The sequence below is a fragment of the Gavia stellata genome, chromosome 1 (assembly GCF_030936135.1).
Source record: "Gavia stellata isolate bGavSte3 chromosome 1, bGavSte3.hap2, whole genome shotgun sequence".
Classification (NCBI taxonomy): domain Eukaryota; kingdom Metazoa; phylum Chordata; class Aves; order Gaviiformes; family Gaviidae; genus Gavia; species Gavia stellata.
Window position 1 is genome coordinate 23,689,774 of NC_082594.1, and position 15,923 is coordinate 23,705,696.

Sequence of the window (15,923 nt, forward strand, 5' to 3'; positions counted from 1 at the left end):
ACAGGGTACAAGAAATATCTCAGAGAGTGAATTTAGGCATGGCATAGACAGAAATTTCCCTTTCATCTTGTTGGAGGTGATAGAGAATAAAATCTGGGTTCCCAAAGCCACAGGTGGAAGGGAGACAAAAGGAGCTGCACCGTATTGGGAATGGTATATAATCCTCTATATTTGAACATACATGTATACAGCTGTCTCAGAAAAACACAGTTTTTCTTTGCAGGCCTCCAGCCATAGGTTTTGCTTTCTTGGCGTCTATAGATCTGGCTAAGAAATGTCAAAGGGGATGGGGTGTCAGCAACAGTACGGCAGTGATTTGTACAAGGCAAGGAGAGAAACCTATAAACGTCCCCTAATGGAACTGGAATTTTATTACTTATGGCTTGTCCCTACAATGGTGCTTTAAATGCATCAGTAGGCACCCTTGGTGTAATAAAGACATTGTTATAGCAATATGAAAGTGCTTAGACCCTGGATGTGGAGTCCCGTACTCACCTAGCTATTTATGCCTATTTCCAGTTGTAAATATATGTGGCTTAAAAACAGTAGCAACCACTCTTCTAACCAGGACAGTTTTAACCATGCAACTTCCCAAGTCAGAGTTCTGTGCTACACTAAGAATCTTTGCTGGGAGCAAAGCTGTGATTGACACAGCATCTGAAGTGTTTGAAAGTGCTCTATCCTGGGGATGTACCGGGGAGTGCTGTTGTTTTTGACTTTGGTTTAGTTAGCATGATTCCTGACATCAGTGTAACATTGTCTGTTTGTTTTTTTTCTCATAGGTTGGCTGGATTAACTGGCTCTCATTCAGAGGGAACTTGACAGATCTATTTTGCTTTCTCTACTGCACGTCATAAAGATTTCTTAGGTCCAGAAGCTGCACGAAAGACAACTGAGCAGCACAAAAATGTGACTGTGAAAAGAGACTCCAAGCTTTCTGATGAGTTTCCTACTGATCCGTTTATAATTTAAATATATAACCGAAGTATGCATAACAGTTAATCCGATAGGGGAAAAAACCCCCTTTCTCATTAATTAGGACTGCCGAAAAAGCAGTCACCTGAAGTTTCAAAATGAGTGCTCCGTTAATCCCAAACAAGTCATGTTATGCCCAGCTTCAGGACAACCGCAGCGAAATAAAAAATAATAATGAAAGCATAGTATGTATGGGGGATACCAATGCCAACCAAATTGTAACAAAAGTTAGAACCTCTGAAGGGGATGTTAAGAAACGTGCTTTGACAGATGAGAGTGGGAATATACACTCTGGAGGATCAGAGAAAGTTGCTCATCTGAATACAGAGCAGAATAAACTTCTGACCTTCAAAGACTCTCGCACCTGTCACACCAGTGTACAGGAAAGTAAGCTGCCCTCCACCACAAGCAGGGAAATGGGGAAAGATTGTAGGACCAGTGAAGCTAAGAATATATCAAGGCATATCAGGATTAGCCGAGGACAAAGTCTGTCCAATTTAAAAAGCAGCACAAATGATGCCAACCTGGAGGTTATTTCCAAAGGTGATGTTGACTTCACCCAGAACTTTTCTAAGGGTAAAATGCCCAGAACGGTGGAGATGGAGAGAATAAAAAGGCTTTCTTTGGGAAGACCAAGTAAATTTTCTCCTCAGCCTGAAACATTTGCAAAAGACTGTGTTGGCCCTGTGTCATGTAAACGTCTGCTTTCTGCATCATTGGACTCCATCGACAGGTCACACCATTTGATAGGAAGTACAGAGAAATCACAAAAAACATCGACAGATCACTTTCTTGGGATGGTGTTTCATCCACTTGACAATACCTCAGAGGAAAATATTGTGTTTTATTCCAAACCATCTACCTCAGGGAACAAGAAAATAAGTAAACCAGAAAATGTACCAAATGTTAATGTTGAAAGCACACTGCATACTTCTCATTCTCAACATTCAGCTGTTAAGCCCAATGAGATTGCTAGTAAATCAGAAGCACAATTAGGCCAGGGTGATAAAAGTAAAAAACTGGAGCTTAAGACTGCACCATCTCTACAGTCTAAAAATGCGTGTCAACAAAAGATTGAGAGAATTATGCTGGTAGAGTTCCTGGGATGTCAAGAAGATGAAAATACAGCAACGCAGGAACAGAAAGGCTCTGGGTCTGATGCATCAAAATTTCAAGCATCCCATTTTCCAGACACCTGTAATAAAGTAGAGGATCCATTGTCAAGCCAGGTGGTAACCTATCCTGATGACACATTACTAAGTGATAACGTCACCATCGGTGGGGAAGGGAGAGGAAGCAATGACAGTGACAATGGGACAACTAGCCAGGTTGGTGAGGAATATTTTACTGACAAAGAAGTGGAAACAATATTCCCTCTCACCTGCAACAGTAAATCCAGTGGCAAAGTGACACCTAGAAAAAAAGAGAATTTACATGAAGTTGACACAGGTTGTGCTGAAACAGTTAGTGAAGAGATATCTCTTATACAAAACATTAATCTACCTGACAGCAAACCTTTGAAAGTTAATGAGAGTAAACTGACGCTAGTCAAAGGAAACACCGAGGATGCTGCCGTGGCTGCTTCTGATCTCTCAGATCAGCGCAGAGCGTGCAGTGCAGAGACAGTGTCAAACCAACAACCTGACAACCACGACAGTGATTCGGAAACCTCGAGCTTTTCAGTTCCAAGTAAAAAGACAGCTAATGCACAGAAACATCCTCCAGAGGAAGCAGCAGAGAGCTGTAACATTTCAGCAAAGGCTGATGCCGCCCTTTTATGTGTCCCAACTCTTGTGCACCCGGTGGCAACGCTGGATGTTAATAGTCAGCCCATGCTATCAAATAATAATTTGAAGGACCTTTATACACTTAATGTTGACAAACTGTCACCCTCCTCAGTCCTACCTCCCATTGACAGTACGCAGTTGTTAAATGTATCCCCTAAAGTGCCTATCAAGACTGCTTGCAGCAGCGCCATCCCAAAACCTATCCTGGTCCACTCCAAGGGCTCCCTTGCAGATAAGGTGGATGTGGACAGTGACTGCAGTGAAAAGCTGGAAGAAAGCATCGAGATGAAACCTGCCATACCCAGGCCCAAACCTGTGAGACCTAAAATCATCACATACATTAGGAGAAACCCTCGTTCGATAGAGCAGCTCGACCCTTCGTTTGCGCCGTCGGGGCTGCCCTTCGGTAGCCCTGCGTGTGGCTTGCCCATCTCTACAGAGCAGAAGGTGTCTAACGGAGGGGAGGCGAAGCCCCCCAGCATCCTGTATGACAAATTTAAACCTGACCTCCAGAAGCCAAGACTCTTCAGTTCTGGTGTGGTGGTGTCAGGAATTCGGCCCCCGGGACATCACTTTGGTCCAATGAGCGAGAAGTTTCTGCAGGAGGTAAGGAGGCAGCTTTGACAGCCTCTTTTGTATGCCAGGTGGTGATCATTTGCTTTCTTGTTGCTGCCAGAAGTTAGTTCTCAAACCTCAAATAAGAAATAAATCCTAAATCAAGGCAATGTGTGATCATTAGAAATAAACTTACTTAACTCTTTCTGGCACTGACCCTGTTGCGGTGTCTGATTCTGTGACTGGAAGTTGTCACTGTGTTCCCCAGTTTTTCCCAGCAAACCAGTCACCTGCTAGTAGTATAAATAGGGATGTTTAGAAAGGAAAAGATACGCTGTTTGAATTTATCCATAAATAGAATTTCTTTTTTTTCGCCAAAGAGTGGCTTTGGGAAATGAGTGTAATTTGTCCACAGAGACTTTTCCTCCTTAATGGGAAAGTTGGCAGGTTTTTGCAGACAGACAACTAGAGGTCTAAACTAATTCCCTTCTGTTTAGCTTACTGAAACCCAGGGACTATCAGAGCTCTTTTTAGATACGTATCATGCAGGAAAAGATTTACTTTTGACTCATTTTAAAGCCATGTGTTATATTGACCTACATCTTAAGTAAGAAATCTCCTTTCCCTGGAAAGCCTTCCCGAGCAGCCAGAAGGTGATGGAAGTCCCTCTGGCCAATTCTGGCTCCTGATATCTCATTGTGTTTCCGTCTTGATAAGTTGGGCAGGAGTCTTGGTTCCCTGAAATCCTTGGTGGAAGGTGAACACAGCGGAGGAAGGTTGACCTTGCTTGGAAGGTGGAGAAAGGACAGGGAAGAGGGAGCTACGTTCAGGTCTGTGATGTGCCCTTGCATCCGCTGCTTGGGACCTGTGGTAGCTCAACAACCAAACTTTTCATATAAATATTGAAGACCACACAAGTGTATTTCACTAGAAGCAGTCTTTTTAAAAAAAAATAATTTTTTTTCTGTGTGTCTCGTGGTGTTATTCAGGCTGTTTTAATGCCTGCCTCATTCTACATACAGTATTCAAGGAACAGCATTGAAATAACAAATACCTTAGTATTTGTGCTAAGTACCATAGTCCCCTGCTAGTTGGGGGAATGCAAAGGGGACTGATTTAGCTCCAGTATTGATCAAGAGAAAGGAAAATGATTGATCCATGGAGGTGGACAGACGCTTAGAAGAGCAGCTGTGCACAGTACGGGTTCATAGCAGATGACTGATGTGTAATATGAAATAAAGCAATTAGGGTGGGTTGAGATAGATCAAAATCACCCTGGTGAAGGGAGTGTTGAAGTCTCAGAGATTTTGGAGAGAAGGAGATGCTGGCGCAGGTTGCGTGCTCTGCATTACCTTTGTGAGGGAAAAAAATCCCAGTCTGCCGTATTTCACACATGTAGTTTGGGCTTTGGAGGGCTTTGATTAGCGTTTTATAGCTCTTTACATAGCTGTGATAGGGACTGTTAATAGCTGCTATCAATCATACCTGTAATCTCTAAGACCCTTCAGCTAGTTAAATGGTAGGAACAATTAAATACCCCTCTGGGTGCCATGAGCTGGAAAAAATTGGAAGGTGCTGTCTCAGACAGGAGACTCCAAGGCAAGGCCTGGAGAACTGTCTAGGAAGGCTCGAGTGCTACCTCTGTGCAGCGGGGAGCCTCCTGGGCTGCTTGAACTGCCCGTGCTAAGGTCCACACAGGACAGCTCGCACAAAAATCCCAGCTCAGGCGTGAAGGCAGTCCAGCTGTGCTTAGAGTCTGTGTCCATAAAGGAATTGAGTTAAGGTTAAATGGGCAGCCTTACCTGTGGCATTGGCAGCTCCTTGAGTGCTTTTCTTTGGAACCTCGGCATGGTGTGGAGGTAGATTTTTCATGCCTGTCTCCGTCCAAAAAAAATAGTTAGAAAACCCCTCAACAGTGAAATGCTGAAAAAAAACAGTCATTGCCCAGGGCAGATCGCTGCTGTCCACATGCTTCATCACAGCGTAGGCTCCCCATCTCAGCGTGGACCTCAGCCTCTTCTAGTCAGCACCAGTGGGAATTTGTGGCCACTTTGTGTTCCCAGTTACGTCCGTGGGAAGTAACAGAGCAAACCATGGAACCCAAAGGCTGTTGCTGTGCTAATGAACTGAACAGTGGGAGGGCACAGCCTCCAAGGCTGACGCAAGGGGTTGTCCATACTGCTGGACTGGGAGCACGCTCCCCAGCTCAGTGTCCACCTCTGCCGGTGTGTGCTCACCCAGAGGCTGTTTCCAAGCACCAGCATGGATGAGACCAGCCTGGTCTGCAGGGTGAGAGTTTACCTGTATGGGTATGGTCTGCGCCTTGCCAGGGAGTGGTCCTTGGCTCACTTTATTCACTACTTTATGGCTGCTGCCGAGAGTCCTGGTTCTGGTGGGAGTCTATAAGGAGGTCTGCTGATCACCAGCTCTCCTGCCTGCCTCCTCAAGGCTGCGCCTGCCCCGTTCAACCACCTCCTTGGGTCTATTCCCCAGCACAGACATCTTTCTGCTCCAGAGAGCATGGACTAAGCCTGTTGAAATGAAAGGCCTGTAGGGGGAAAAGGCACAGGGCGAGTTGTTTTATACATAGTCAAACCAGCAATTCTTTCCCTCGTCCCTAGTCTCGTTATCTGAACTGCCTGAACTGGTGTCACCAACTCTTTTCCCAAATAGTTGCCTGAAGCATGCACTTGTTAAGAAAATTCTGGCTTGAGGCATTAATGTTTGATGATGTTGTAAACAGAGTAACAGAAAGGAAAGTGTTGGGCATCCTTACCTGCTGGCCATGCTGCCAGCTCTGCTCAGGATTACGCAGCCTGTGGAAATTCCTGTATGCTCCGAGTATTTGCTGCAGACTTTCCATCTCTTTCTAACAAGTTCGTTAAATGGGGTATGGGGAATGAGCAGACAGCCACACACAATAGAACTCTGAGCTGAGGTTCTTTTTAGTTGACAGACTGCAAGGGATCTTTTCATTAAAAGTCCCTTGTACAAAAATCTAGTACAGGATGCTAACAGGTCTCATATTAATCCAAATCTTTCCGAAGATATTTAGAATGGCCTTATAATGAAAAATTGCACATGATTCTATTGAGATGAGTTGAATTATGCAATTCATAAATTCCCCATTAAATAGAGAAGAAAAAGGAGTGTACCTTCATAGCAAGGTTATGTCCCCCAAAATTGGGCTCTTCAAGAGATAGTTGGGTAAATCCTTCTCACTTTTCTCAGCTTGAGAAGATGTTTTATACTTGTGATTGATTGTTTTTGTGTGCATATTTGTTGCTTTTCTGTGTTATTCGTAGCATACTGTCAATAAAGAAAAAAATGAGGTGACTGAAGGTTTGGCTAAACTGACCCACTTTAACAAAAATGCATGGTTTCTATATTTAAAGATTTTTTTCTATTCCTTATACTAAAGTACTTGGCATTGGTATCTTCACTGCCAGTTAAATATGAAATGATAGGAAGTGTATAGTGAAATCTGATTCAAATAACTTCATCAGGGAGAGAAAAGGTACCTGAATCTTATCCAGGAAAACAATCTCATACCCAGAAGTTGAAAATAAGAAGCTAAACATCTCCTGCAGTCCAAGCCTAGAGAATCATCTATACAGTAAAAACTGCATCCTAACTTGTAGAAACAGGTCACAGGAGTATAATAAAAAAGGAAATGGGGAGATCTAATGGCAGGAAATAGGTCTGCAAAGGAAAAAATATAAAGCAAAAATATAATGCTCAGTGTTTGTTACATCTGCCCTCCTAGTTCCTGTGCAAAGACCTCAAAGATACTACATTTAATAGTTTAAGGCCAAGCTTGTCTCATGTAGCATATTGAAGATTTACTAAATTAGGGTTAAAGCTCCTGAAGCAGCTAGGATCAAAGCTTTTATAGCCAATGTTGAAGTGCATATTCTAAATGCTTATAATTGCTAAATAGAAATTGATTTGGCATATTATATGCATCATAACTTACAGCAGAGTTAATTAATTGACAGTTATGTTTCTTCCTAGGTAGCCTATGGCACTTCTTTGATTAATTTTTAAACAAATTTAGTTCAGATTTCCTCTTTCCTAAGCTGTTTTTTTCCTCTGGCCTAAATGGGATGCACTGAAAAAATATTCATGGGTCCTTTCTAGATTATGATGATTTTACATTTTGTAAGAAAATGGTAAAGAAGTTGGACTCTGCCTCGAAGAGCAAATGGTTCTTTGCAAATGAGAGAGATGAAAGCTACTGACATTGCTCTGTGCCCTCGTCCTGAGTCACGAAGCAGCATGGTGAGGTGGGAGTCAGAGCCCAGCTTGAGTGTAGAAAAATGCAAGGGCTGAATCGGGGAACCGGGTCATTTCCTGACTGCAGGTTCCCCAGTAACAGCCAGGCTGCTGGAAATACTTCCAGCCTGGGACTTACTGTGCTGTCCTCACAGTATACACCCATTAAAATACTGAGAGATTTGCCACTGATTTTAGCAAAGCATCATCTATTTTAAGCTAAACAATAAATGTGTCACATATAAAAATTTGCTTCTTTTCTCTAGTTCAGATGGGCATCTGGATTTTATAGCTCTGATTTGGAATATTCAACAGCCCCCTGAATATGCAATGTACAGAAATGTGCCCACCTCCACAGTCAGGTCTCTTTTCAGGAACTTCAGGGGCACAGATTACAATGAACATTTTGCAGTAAGAACATGTAGAGGTTTTTTTTCTCGCATAAACGATTTGACAATACCATTTCTCTGATGAAATGAATTTAAAATACCTTCAGCTTTATTTTTAACTAAGTTAAAACCAACTTCCCCCAAAATTGTACCTCACTAAGAATATTTTAAATAACTTCTAACAAAAATTCCACTTACACTCTCTTGATGTATCCGCCTCTGTAAAAAATATCACCTTTCAGGACTTAAAAGTAACTTCATTTTCACTAATTTAAGATCTTCCATTTGTCTGTTTTCATTTTGGGAAGAGATCAATTCTTTATTTGGGTTTGGGTGGGTTTTGAGACTGTAATGTGTGTATTTGTGGAAAGCGATTCATATGGTAAGAAAGACCATCACTTTTTTGAAAGTGATGATCAGTCTGCAGTGCTCTGAAGCCCAGATTCACAAGGAGGGAAGATTAGCCTTTATAAGCAATTTAGAGCTCCATATTTTCTGGATTTATTGATTTATTGCATAATATCTGTGTTAATGATTTTTCTGTAGGTTGGGGAAAGGCCTCCAAAAGATGAGTTTTGCCCTCCACCGTATACTCACTACGAGGTCCCACCAAGTTTTTATCGATCTGCCATGATCCTCAAACCACAGTTAGGACTGGGTGCAGTGTCCAGGTTACCATCTGCAAAAAGCAGGATTCTCATTGCAAGTCAAAGATCCTCAGGTAGCTGTCTCCATCAGCAAGGAGAAATAACGAGTGCTCCCAGCCTCTATCATCCTGACGCTTCAGGTAAAGTATGAACTTTCTTTCCTTTCCTTTAGGTGTAGTCACCGCTAAGATTTTTATTTCAGAAAGAAATACCTCAAAACGAGCAACATCTTGACCTGATACAAAGCTCCAGCAGCACTCTTTGAGGCGTGTCTTTTTATTCTGAGGCAAGGCTGACTAGGGAGTCTGGGACTCGCACAAAGGTTGTTTAACAGGTCATTGCCAAAGAAAGAGAATTGATTTCAGTAATAATTCTCGTTGTGCTCTTTTTTTTATCTTCCCCCTCCTTGTAAATGCCTGAAAAATCCTTGCTTTTGTCCTGCGGAAGGTAATGGGACATTTTCTTCCATCTTGAAGATCCCGTTGTTCAATCTGAGTATGACGTTCCCCACCATGTTGTGCTCTGAAAGCCTGGGCAGTGTTCAGATGTGCCAGCAGAGATCTTGATACTCTGAAGCCCTGGTATACACCTCTTTGGAGACAACATTTCTAATGCCTTTTTCTCCCCAGCTACTGCCCAGCTCAGCATGACCCTGGGCGGAATTACAGGGGAGGGAAAAGCAAGAGAAGAGTTCGAAGGAGAGGTGTATGATGCCACAAGACAGAGATAATAATTACTTCTACAGGCACTCCTTGGTGTCCTGGAAAAGCTTGGAGGTTTTAACAACGTACACTTTAACAGCAGCAAGTTCAAAGACAACTGAAAATCAGTCATTGCCAGAATGAAACACAGCAGCTGTTTAACAGCCTACAAGTCTGCAGAGATTTTTAAAAATAGTCATAAGGGATAAAGTTAAGTAATGCCTTGGGGTCATGTGGTCCCTCCTCTTGCCCCAGGATGGGATTCCTTCTGATAGATGTTTATTTAACCTGTTCATGAAAAACTATTTATAAAAACCTTCAATATGAGATCCTGCAGCCTCTGAAAGCAGGCTGCTCTGAAGCATTATCTGCTTTCAAGTTAAAAAGTTTTCCCTAGTGTTTTGCCTAATCCCCTTTGTTGCAATTTACTCCCTCTTCTGTCTGGAGTGGGCGTGGGGTCTTCTCCTCTTTGCAGGTATTTGAAAACTATTACTCTCTCTCCTCAGTGTCCATTTCTCCATAGTAAGCTGCAGAAGAAATTTAGAAAAAATGAAAATGGAAATGGGCCAGAGTGTCTTGACTTACCCTGAGAGGATGGTATCAGTTAGTAATACAGGTTGCCAGGATTTCGGGTTAATCAGAAAATCAAGGATCTCTGTAGCACAGTGCCTCTTGCCACTATCTTTTACTATTTGACCCTGCATCTAGAGTTTATCTACGTTGATGGCATTAGCAGAAGCTGACCAAGCTCAGCTGTGTGTGACTTCTGAGACACTCCAAGATCGCACACCGGGCAGTAAATACCCGTTCAACCATGTAAGTTGAGTTCAGTCAGCACTGAACATGGTAATACAGGTGCAGAGATCAATTGGATCATATTTTTCATTTAAATGAAACTGCAAGAGGATGCAAATTCAGGATATGAGTAGGGTAAGCTGTTGCATAACATGAGCCAGTCTGGGAGATAGATATCAAATCCACTGTCTTTTCTGATCCTCAGAAATTAACATTGCCTTGATTTTTATTCATCCAGCTTAATTATCCTGCATCATTGATAATTGCAGGCATGACTTTTCCTTAGCCGTTTTTTATCCATATAGGAATTTGTCTTGTATGTATTAATTTACTGTGTTCCTATATTATGTGAAATTCTAAATCTAAACAGTATCAGCCTATCAGTCCTATTTATTGTCTGTAATCCTGACTTTTAAAATGCCAGTGAAAAAAAAATAGACATGAGGAAATTGCACTAGCTGTTAGTGCAATTCCTATGGCACTGAAGTTCCTATTTCCTGAAGTTTTCCTATTTCTCAGAAGTTGGGTTTTTTTGATCTTAGCACTGATTATTTCTTGGACCTTCTCTGCTGTGGAGGTCAAATTTAATTCATAGCTATCCATAATTTCCTTCCTATGACTGTTATTTTGTTTGTTTCTCTCTAGTCTATTGATAACTTTCTGTTTCAAAGATGCTATTAAAGATAATTCATGGTAGTCTGATAATTTGTCTGCCATATCTTTCAGGATCCCAAAGTGTGTCTCATCTGATCTTTGCGCTCTGACTGCTTTTATTGATTTTAAATCACCCAAGACTTCTTCTGGAGAGGTTGCTAATGTCTCTAGTTTTTCACAGGACACACTGTTTTCACTTCTGGCGTCTCACCTTCCATTTTCCTTGTGAGGTGAAGAACGTGTTCAATTTTTCTGCAACATCTTATTTTGTTGCAAAGTACTTCTCATTGCTCTCTGTTGATTCAATGCCTCCCCTTATTGATCTTTCACCTATTTCTGATGTATTAATTACTTTATTTTCTTTTATTTTTGGCATTTTATTTCCTGGTTATCTATTCAAGATTGGCTTATAATCACCTTTTCTTTGTCCAAAGCCTTTTTCCTTGTATACCAGAAATGACTTAATCTTTCTCTCAGCAACGTATAACTTCGCAGGTGAGCAAACCGGTCTTTTAGTCTTTAGTAATTCCTTTTAAGAAGAATGAAATGCTTATGAAAGAAGCTAAAGTGTCAGCAGACAGGACAAGACTGGCATAGTCGTGGAAGGGCAGCAGAGAACTGGTTCCTGTGACTGTGTCCCTGACAGTTCACAAACACAGACCAGAGATGGGTCCCTGGTTGCCACGGAGGGGCTCGATGGGGCAGCAACCCCTGGCATGGCAGAGTTGGTGTGGGGCTGACTGGAGGGGCTCAGAGTAGGGACAGGCACTCTCCAGCCAATTGTTTTAAGGTACCCAACACCATTTTCAACCACTTTCACTTAATTTGGCAGTTAGTTGTGGTATTAAACTTTAATCTGCATTATTGGTTTTCATGCAATATTTGAGAAACAGGATTAAGTGCAGCTTTGATACAGTCATATTTACAAATATAAGCAAACGAAATGCATGAACATATGGTCAGCATACAGGAAGCAGAGCTGGTAAGACCCTTGCTCATGGGTGTTGTGGGGTGTGAGGGCTTGGCTGACTGCAGCAAAAGCAGCTGAGGACTAGGAGGTGTTTTTCTCTCAAGGATACCAGTCCTGCCTTCAAGACTGCTAATCAGCATCTCTTGCAGCTCAGTCCTGAGCTTTTAATCCAGTTTCTAATCCTAGTGATTTCAGTCCTGCCCTGGGGTAATGGAAGCAGAAGGATCTAGCCAGTTGCCATCCCGTGACAAAGTGTGAGGTACCACGGAGGCTTTTAAACTAAAATCACAATGGCATGGCATTGAGGACAGAAGCAGTGCCTCATAATGAGGATTTTATTCCCCTTTGCCATGCCATTCATAATGTAGCAGTCTGCTTAAGCAGCACTGATAAGCTGAGCGGTTTGGCCTGTGTATAATACTAACAGTCATAAAACTGACTCTAAAGTAATTGGTAATTACATCCCTGAACTGCTGTGATGGTCTAGAAGTACTACAAGTACATTAAGGGTTTCGTTAGTTTTAAGACATACCAAATAGAAAGTAACATAATAGTGAATGATCCCACAAGTGGGATCTCCAAGTGTGATGCCTAAAATGTGACTGGAGCCGTGATCCTTCTTCATCTGCAGGACATGGCGCATGTGTTGGCATCAGCTGCAAGTTCCTTATTGAGCGGTGCTGCTCCTTAGGTGATGGTTTGCCTCAGATGGGTCATGCAAGCAGTCTGACTGTAAGGAAAAGCTTCTGCATCATAAGTAAGATAGGAAGTCATTGAATCATGATGGATTTAAAGGTGCAATAGTGTCTCTGAAAGCTTAACGTTTGTTTATTTTATGTAAATTGACTCTGCTCTTTCTATGGGAATCTTGTAATTCAAAACAAGCATTGAAGGATACTGTGTCTATAAAATAAATTATGATCATGTTTTCCTTGGTTATGAAGACTTCTTTGGAGCAAGCGTGTTAGGATTTCTATTAATTATCTGATTATTTTGATGGGAATAATGTCTGATTTTGAAAAGTATAACAGATTTCATCATTAAAACTTCACTTAATTCTACTCATTAACTTCACTTAATTCTACATTTTTCAGGAGTATTTATAGTATTTTTTTCTCAAAGAGTGAGTAAATGAAATGTTGTTTCCTTATCACCTCTCTGTGTATTAAATTTGCCAGTCCTGAGGGTCTAGCACTTCCTCTCATTTCTAAGCAAGTCAACTCTTATTAAAGATGCAATTCATATATAAATCAGGACAGCAATGTTTCTGATTACTCAGACACACACAAATATATGCATTTATTTGTGTATTTGCATATGTATCATGTATTTCATCATGAATGCTGCAATATGTTTACACCTTTCTCCTGGTAGGATAGCTTTGCTTTTATGTTTATTCTCAGTAATAATGTAATACTTGAACAAGTAAATGAGATTTGATGATAGAAAAGAGGTTTTGAGGTTACTTCCTGAAATGTTGCATTACTGCTACTCCAGTTGTAAGCTTATTGTATAGGTTTACAATCTGAGGTGCTTGGATTTGAGCTGGCCAACTTCTTAATGGTTTAAGGAAAGGAGTGACAAAGGGAGAATTCAGAGAGGGAAATATTCTCTATCCCCCACTAATCTGCAGAGTTTTCAGTTGGCACGCTCTGCTTTCTTTGGGAGAGCATCTGACTGTATTTCATAAAGAAAATTCAAGTGCTTCAAAGGGAGACACACACTTCTTCAGAGTTTTGCTAAGGACATTGTCACCATACTTGAGAATTAGCCACATAGAATCATAGAATCGTTTAGGTTGGAAATGACCTTTAAGATAATCAAGTCCAACCGTAAACCTAGCACTGCCAAGTCCACGACTAAACCATGTCCCTAAGCGCCTCATCCACATGTCTTTTAAAAACGTCCAAGGATGGTGACTCAACCACCTCCCTGGGAAGCCTGTTCCAATGTCTGACAACCTTTTCAGTGAAGAACTTTTTCCTAATATCCAATCTAAACCTCCCCTCGCGCAACTTGAGGCCATTTCCTATCGTCCTGTCACTTGTCAGTTGGGAGAAGAGACCAACACCCACCTCTCTGCAACCCCCTTTCAGGTAGTTGTAGAGAGCGATAAGGTCTCCCCTCAGCCTCCTTTTCTCCAGGCTAAACAACCCCAGTTCCCTCAGCCGCTCCTCATAAGACTTGTGCTCCAGACCCCTCACCAGCTTCGTCGCCCTTCTCTGGACACGCTCCAGCACCTCAATGTCCTTCTTGTAGTGAGGGGCCCAAAACTGAACACAGGATTCGAGGTGCGGCCTCACCAGTGCCGAGTACAGAGGCATGATCACCTCCCTACTCCTGCTGCCCACACCATTTCTGATACAGGCCAGGATGCCATTGGCCTTCTTGGCCACCTGGGCACACTGCTGGCTCATATTCAGCCAGCTGTCAATCAACACCCCCAGGTCCTTTTCTGCTGGGCAGCTTTCCAGCCACTCGTCCCCAAGCCTGTGGTGTTGCATGGGGTTGTTGTGACCCAAGTGCAGGACCCGGCACTTGGCCTTGTTGAACTTCATCCAACTGGCCTCAGCCCATCGATCCAGCCTGTCCAGATCCCTCTGTAGACCCTTCCTACCCTCGAGCAGATCAACACTCCCGCCCAACTTGGTGTTGTCTGCAAACTTGCTGAGGGTGCACTCAATCCCCTCATCCAGATCATTGATAAAGATATTAACATGACTGGCCCCAATACTGAGCCCTGGAGAACACTGCTTGTGACCGGCCGCCAACTGGATTTAACTCCATTCACCACAATCCTTTGGGCTCAGCCATCCAGCCAGTTTTTTATCCAGTGAAGAGTGCACCCGTCCAAGCCATGAGCAGCCTGTTTCTCCAGGAGAATGCTGTGGGAAACGGTGTCAAAGGCTTTACTAAAGTCCAGGTAGACAACAGCCGCAACCTTTCCCTCATCCACTGAGCAGGTCACCTGGTCATAGAAGACGATCAGGTTAATTGAGCAGGACCTGCCTTTCATAAATGCATGCTGGCTGGGCCTGACCACCTGGTTGTCCTGTACATGCCGCGTGATGGCATTCGAGATGATCTCTTCCATAATTTTCCCCAGCACCCATGTCATACAGGCTGGCAGGCCTGTAGTTCCCTGGATCATCTTTCTGGCCCTTCTTGTAGATGGGCGTCACATTTGCTAACCTTGAGTCACCTGGGACCTCCCCGGTCAGCCAGGACTGTTGGGAGATGGAAGTGGTGGGAAGTGGCTTGGTGAGCACTTCCACCAGCTCCCTCAGCACCCTTGGGTGTATCCCATCCGGTCCCATAGACTTGTGTGTGTCTGAGTGGTGTAGCAGGTCGCAAACCATTTCGCCTTGGATTGTGGGGGCTTCATTCTGCTCCCTGTCCCTGTCTTCCAGCTCAGGGGGCTGGGTATGCAGAGAACAACTGGTCTTACTATTAAAGACTGAGGCAAAGGTGGCATTAAGTACCTCAGCCTTTTCCTCATCATTTGTCACTATGTTTCCCCCCGCATCCAGTAAAGGATGGAGATTCTCCTTAGCCCTCCTTTTGTTGTTAATGTATTTATAGAAACATTTTTTGTTGTCTTTTATGGCAGAGGCCAAAGTTAAGTTCTAGTTGGGCTTTGGCCCTTCTAGTTTTCTCCCTGCAAAAACTCACGACATCTTTGTAGTCCTCCTGAGTTGCCTCCCCTTCTTCCAAAGGTCATAAACTCTCTTTTTTTTTCCTGAGTTCCATCCAAAGCTCTCTGTTCAGCCAGGCCAGTCTTCTTCCCTGCCAGCTCATCTTTTGGCAGATGGGGATGGCCTGCTCCTGCTCCTTTAAGATTTCTTTCTTGAAGACTGTCCAGCATTCTTGGACTCCTTTGCCCTTCAGGACTGCCTCCCAAGGGACTCTGTCAACCGGGCTCAATTGTCGGTTGTAAGAATGGTATGACTAACAGTCTGACTGCAGCAGCAGCAGAGTGCTTCATACCCTACCTCCTCCTTGGGGAGAGCCAAGCATCGTCGCTGGCTGGGCATCCGCAGCCCTTCTGAGCAGCTGATGAGCAGCAGCTGGGCAGATGAGACATCGCTTGGTGCACAGAGGAGTGGTCTTGCTGCTCTGGGCTTTCAGTGGAAAATGCAGTGAGTATGGCTCAGGCACTGACAATTGCTGTGCTG

General features: G+C 43.1%; 1 protein-coding gene across 1 annotated transcript in view; it reads left to right on the top strand.

Annotated features, from left to right (window-relative positions):
- Positions 1 to 1,073: 1,073 nt before the first annotated feature.
- MTUS2 (microtubule associated scaffold protein 2) overlaps positions 1,074 to 15,923 on the top strand; it is a 200,925-nt gene continuing 186,075 nt past the window's right edge. The window contains exons 1-2 of the mRNA XM_059835946.1: positions 1,074 to 3,368; positions 8,528 to 8,768. Of these exons, the coding sequence (XP_059691929.1) occupies positions 1,074 to 3,368; positions 8,528 to 8,768 (2,536 nt within the window). The remainder of the gene's footprint in view (positions 3,369 to 8,527; positions 8,769 to 15,923) is intronic.